Source organism: Benincasa hispida, chromosome 10 (assembly GCF_027475165.1).
Source record: "Benincasa hispida cultivar pf3 chromosome 10, pf3_genome.v1.1, whole genome shotgun sequence".
NCBI classification, from domain to species: domain Eukaryota; kingdom Viridiplantae; phylum Streptophyta; class Magnoliopsida; order Cucurbitales; family Cucurbitaceae; genus Benincasa; species Benincasa hispida.
Genome location: NC_143487.1, coordinates 34682106 through 34688215, shown reverse-complemented (window position 1 = coordinate 34688215; position 6110 = coordinate 34682106). Strand labels below are relative to the sequence as shown.

General features: G+C 40.1%; 1 protein-coding gene across 1 annotated transcript; it reads right to left on the bottom strand.

Annotated features, from left to right (window-relative positions):
- Nucleotides 1-4217: 4217 nt before the first annotated feature.
- On the bottom strand, nucleotides 4218-5126 carry LOC150033296 (uncharacterized). Its single transcript, XM_090306366.1, has 2 exons — nucleotides 4781-5126; nucleotides 4218-4726 (listed from the first exon to the last, which is right to left on the bottom strand). Exons 1-2 carry the CDS (start codon nucleotides 5124-5126, stop codon nucleotides 4218-4220), a joined length of 855 nt encoding a protein of 284 aa, XP_090162492.1.
- Nucleotides 5127-6110: the final 984 nt, after the last annotated feature.

Here is a 6110-nt window from a genome sequence, read left to right as displayed (position 1 = left end):
CTGCCACCCCCAAACTTAGAGGGTGGCAGCATTCTCACTGCAAGCTAAGAACAAACCCAACAGGAATGTGATAACAAATTCTTAAGCAAAGGTTTGCACATAATAAAACTATAGACTTTCACAATTTGAGAAAGCTATTAAAAGTATGAAGACCCTTGCGATACTAGTTAGAGGACGCGGTGAATTATTTGTACCATTATAGACGCATTGCAAAGAACCGCAGTCAGACAGAGAATTTTTGCGTTACCAATCAACATGAAAAAGGCGCATTGAAGCTTATGCTCGTTTAAGTACCTCATAAAACGAAAAATCGTCTCGATAAATGACAACCACATCTCTGCTTTAATGGGGTCCCCCAACGACCCATCAAAAGAGCGGCGGTCAAACTTCCTGAAATCCCTCAGATGCTTAACCTTAAGAGATTGGCCCTGCATGTCTCTGTCCTACGGTCGGGTCTGCTGTAACTGCTCGGATGGCACTGGTTCCTCCTGAGCCTGGGTCTGGGCAGTCTGTCCTGCCATCATGCTACGGATCAGCTCCTGCAGTTTTCCCATTAGGGAGGATGTAACAACTTCCCTAATTCTAGATTCTATTGCCTTCTCATTAACTTGAGCAATAGGCGAATTTAGAGCTGTCGGGATAGTCTGGTTACTCTCAGCTCCCTCTTCTTGCACTTCTTCTCTAACGGTCTTTCTTGTTCTAGGTTTAGGTGCCATGTCCTGTCATGAACTCATAAATTAACTATCTATCTCTAGGTCTTTCTCATAAATCATGCTATTAAAACACTCCGTCACTAATCTCATATATGCATTGAAACTTTCATTAGTAGGACATACCTGACAATGACGAGGGATCTGTTACTGAGCCATAGGGACTATCTAGACTTACGTAGTATGTCGGTCTACAGAACCTAAAACATGGGCTCTGATACCAACTGTAACGACCCGACCCCCTAGGACTTAAGTTAGGCCGTTACTAAATACATGCATGTATGGAACTTAAAACGACACTCTGTTATGGTGAAATAAATACTAATTAAATAAGGTAAGTTCAAAAGACTTTCATTAAATTCAAATATTAAAAACAACAGTAGGGTACCCATAAATCATAAATGATAATAAATAAGTCTAAAAATAATTCTTAATAGTAAGTTTTAAACATCAGAACTGAAAGTTAAGAAAAACATGAAAAGAAATCTAAATCTCATAAGCGGAATCATAAAACTAGTCCTAGTGGCTCGATCACGAATTTCGCTTGTCCATCGCTAGTGCATCTCTACCTTTACCTGAAACAATAACATGAAAAAGAATGAGTATAAAATACTCAGTAAGTAACCCCACTACTGGGATCAGGTTAGGCATCTATGTTCTTTAGATGCCTACCTCTGATGGAACATATAAACTGTCCTAGTCCTCAGGGGACATATACATACGTGAAAAACTGAGTTCTATCCTACTGTAGCTAAATATGCCCATTACCTCTGGTGAATCCCGAAGGAAACACAAACTGGTGAATCCCAAAGGAAACATAAACCTAGTGGGCATTCTAACTAATCAGTAAAATCACTAGCATAGGCTCGACACCATAATTATCACAATAATTCTATGACATACATATATGCTTCAACATCATGGCTCTATAACAAACACACATGCCTCAATATTCACAGATCACATACAACCTCATGGAATCAAATATCATCTCATGCTAGCATTCAAGTATACATGTGCACAAATACATCTTTCATATCCTAAAGCAAAAACGTACAACGGTTATACTAAACTATCAACTCATCATGCTGTCATTCTACCATAACATATACTAAACTATCAGTTCATCATGCTATCATACATCCAGTGACTGGCCCGTGGACAGTTCCAGTAGTAAGATTACTTACCTTAAATTTTGTCACAATTTAATCCAAGTAATTAACCCCCTTACAACTGTTGGAAGGCTTCGAATCCACCCTATAACATATATTACAAATATTAATTTAGCACCCCTGGTCCAAAAATAACAAATCCAAAGTTCTAAACTCATCTTTGGGGTCTAAATCCAATTAACCAAATTATTTAAAGATCTTCAATTTAACTTTACCTAAATAAAAAATCTGCAGATAAACTCAGACAGCCAGCGAAGCCAGCAACTCCAAGTAAGACCCTGACATAAGAACGCAACCAAGTTTTAAAATTAAAACCAAGGCCTAATCACACATACTCCAAGTACCGCCAAAAATCCGGGTAAACTCACCCAAGGTGTGATATGAGGCACACCAAATCTGCTAAAGCAATTCCAACTTCACCTAACAGCACCTTAATACCTTCAAGAGCATGAACCTAAAGTTGACACATAAAGGCCCCAATCAATGGTGCCAAAAGTAAATGAGCAGTCAAGAAACAATTGAAAACAACCCCAAACAGCAGAAATCTTACCCAAGTTGATAAATCTGATGACGGCACAAGCAACGACGGTGGCGATAGGAGTTGGGTGGCACCGGACAGGCATGGCTAGCTGGTGGAGGTTTCGGTCGGCAACGAGCTGAAGAGAAAAGGGGGAATGCTCAGGGTCGCCACTGGTGCAGGCGGTGACACGATGAGTCGAGCGGCGGAAGGACTCACGGCTCGGATGCGGGCGGTTTCGGCGTGGGAGGCCGAAGTCGGATCTGAGCAGCGCGAACGACTGAGACGCGAAGAGGCCGAAGTCGAATCTGGTCTGTTCGCGGCTCGAATTTGGGCTGGTGGTCAAGGTCGGCGGGTAGATCTGGGCTGGTGGTCGAGGTCGGTGGCTGGCGAAAAACAAACCAAAAAGGGGAGGGTTTGGTCGTGGGTGAGGGAGAAGAGAATTAGGGGAGGGGGTTTATAAAATAATAATAATAATAATAAACTAAAAAGGAAATAAATATTAACTATATTTTATTCTTTTCTTTATTCCACTTTATACTATTAAATTTCTTTCCTTCTCAAAAAGAAATTAATTCCTACTATTAATTTCCAAATTGAATAATTTCGCGCCAACAATTAAATTCTCGCACTTATACTTGAAGTCCAAAATCCCAAAAATGCCCTTCAAATAATAAAAATTACCGAAATTCCAAATAATAAAAATTACTAAAATTACATTATTACTAAAAAAAATACGGGGTGTTATAAAGCCATTGATCAGAAGATTGGCATTGACAAACGCATCCCACCGGTACTGAGAAGCCATAGAGGCTTGTGCTAGAAGTGTGAGTTCCATTTCAACTAGGTGCCGATGCTTTTTTTTAGCTCTTCCATTTTGAGCGGAAGTGTAGGGACAGGAATGCCTACTTAAGATCCCTAATGAGGAGCATAATTGATGGATCTTCTTGAACTCACCTCCCATTGTCTAATTGAAACATTTTAATAGTTGCATCAAATTGATTTTTAACCATTTGAGTGAAGTGCTAAAATGCTGCAAGTGTGTCAGATTTCTGCTTAAAAGGGTATGTCCATAGGAATCTGCTATGATCATCCAAGAAGGAAATGTAATATCGAAAACCTGCCGTAGATTGCACTGTGGCTGGTCCCCATACATTAGAGTAAATTAAGTCAAAGTTGGCCTTGGCCCTTGATACAGATTGAGAAAATGGGAGAGAATGTGATTTGCCCAACTGACATGAGTCACAGAACAGAGCTTTTTCATTAACTTTGATGGACTGTTTACACTGATCTAATATTGACTTCAAAACTTTGGGGAAGGGATGACCTAACCTTCTATGTCACAGATCCATTGACTAAAGAACATTTACACTGACATTTGATGGTAAAAGTGCTTTTGAGTCATTGTTTTTGTCCATAGGTCTAAGGGGTTCTAATCTTCTATGATTTGACATCGCATGGTCGTACGGTTGCTTCTCCAAGCTGATAGAGACCATCTTTAAGTGTGCCTTTCACCAGAGTGTTGCCCGAATGCTTGTCGTTTATCATACAGCAATTTCCATGAAATTCCATAAATATATCATTGTCTTGCATTAGTTTAGAGAAGCTTACTAAGTTCTTTGCAATAGATGGAACATAAAAAACATCTTCCAAGCTAAGGACACATTGATCAGATTTTAGACTTGAGTTTCCTACAGCAGAAATGTATAGTTGACCACCATTACCAACAGTTACAAGATTAGTACCTGAATACTCAGTTGGATTGGAAATATGAGTTAAGTCTGTTGTAACATGATTAGTAGCACCATTGTCAGCATATCAATTGACATCAGCTGAATTTTCAGGGGTAACAGTGAACGAATTGTTGGAGTAGGAGGTCATGAAGGCTGACGGAGTGGTGTTGGGTGGTTGCTGATGGCCAGAACCCCTACCCTGATTCATATTGGGCACATATTCCCTATTGTATTGTTGGTAACACACATCAGCCGCATGACCATATTTGGAGCAGACTTGGCACGTTGGGCGATTGCCCCTGCCTCGACCCTTGCCTTGGTTGCTTCCTCCATTGTTTGGATAAGAAGGTTTAAAGTTGTTGTGCTGGAACTTTGAGTTACCTAAATTAGTGTTGGAGTTTGTAGGTTTGACACTACTATTGCCTTTGTTAAACACAACATTCACGGATTGATTTCCTACAAAAGCAATAGAGGACTTGGCCGAGTTTTGATGCTCTAGCCGTTTCTCGAAGGAAAGAAGCTCGGATTGCATATCCAACGAAGATATATCCGATTTACTTTGAATCACAACAACTACTGGGTTATATTCTTCATCTAGACCAAGTAAAACTTATTGAGAAATTAAGTTTCGAGGGGATACCGGACTGCCTGCTTGAGCCAAGTTGTCCGAATGTAGCTTCATGAGTTTCAGGTATTCGGACATGGTAGAGTTCCCTTTGCGTGTTTGTTGAAACACCTGACGAAGGTAATCCTCTTCAGCTCGTGATTGAACGCCAAAGAGAGCATGGATGGCATCCCATAGACCTTTGGCATTTTCAAACCCCATGAGCTGCACGGCAACTTTTGGTGCCATTGAGTTATATAACCATCCTAATAGTAGTTGATCAGCTGTGACCCAGGCCTCATAGAGAGGATTCAACATTTGCTCACCTGTGGAGCTTGATGCACCTCCGGAAAGATCAGAGACTGTCGTTTCTGCCTCATGTACAGACATACCTTCAATGGGGAGGGAAATGAACATGGAAGGACAGACTTTTGAACCTGAGAGATGTCCTTCTAGCCGATATCCTCGAAGAATCGGTAAGGCTAGAGTTTTCCGTAACATAAAATTCCCTCATTCAAGCTTAGTGCTGGTAATTTGATTGAGGAGCTGGTTCAACGGTGGAGTGCTGAACTTCGAGGTTTCAGACATTGTTGTCGATGTTATGGAGTGTGAGGCGTTGGCCATTAAACGCTCTGATTCCAAGTTGGAATGAAGAAAAATAGAGGAGACTGCAGCTCAAGCGATTTCTCCCTTTTCTATATTTATTTTCTCACAGTACACAGTGGCATTTATAGTCGTATACAGGCCATTTCCCTTAGAGTTTTGGGCAACAAAAAGAAAAGAGAATGGGAATAAATTCTCCTAACCAATAGTGGACAAGTGTCCATATAATTTAGGCTGATACAATTTGTTTAAAACAGAATGAATTAGTTGTCTCTTTCTTTCTTTCCCTCTATATGCATTCCAATTATATTTCTTGACTTGGCACTGTTTTTCTTAGGTGGCAGGATTCTATTTTTTATTGGTCTTTCCTGGCTTCTTGTATTCTAGCAGTGTTAAGTTAAATTAGTAGTATGCTTTGAGTGTGAGCTTGCGTTTAAGCTTTTACTTTGTTGAGGTAGGTGTTATGTTGAGTACGCATGCTCTTATGTTTTCTTTACTTCCTTGGCTCTTCTTATGATTTTGCCTTCATGTCATGCTAGCTAAGTATTGGACACATATCTCATCTATGTTCAATTTAGCTATTTTTCCTTGGTCCAAGTTTGACACCTAGGATGATTTATGCACTCACAATTGACCTAAGTTTCATTAAATCTCTTCCACTCACTAGCCCTTTAGCTTAGAAATGTGACTCCCTATTTTACTTTAGTAATTTGTCTACATTATGCGTCCATCCTCACTTAAAGCCTTGCGTTTAGTTAGTCTAGCTACATG

What these genes read in the sequence shown, in the direction of transcription:
- LOC150033296 (XM_090306366.1), bottom strand. Translation starts at nt 5,126, where the DNA reads ATGTCTGTACATGAGGCAGAAACGACAGTCTCTGATCTTTCCGGAGGT. An exon ending in GGACAACTTGGCTCAAGCAG is followed by an intron (nt 4,727 to 4,780) that starts GCAGTCCGGTAT and finishes TACTTGGTCTAG; the next exon opens with ATGAAGAATATAACCCAGTA.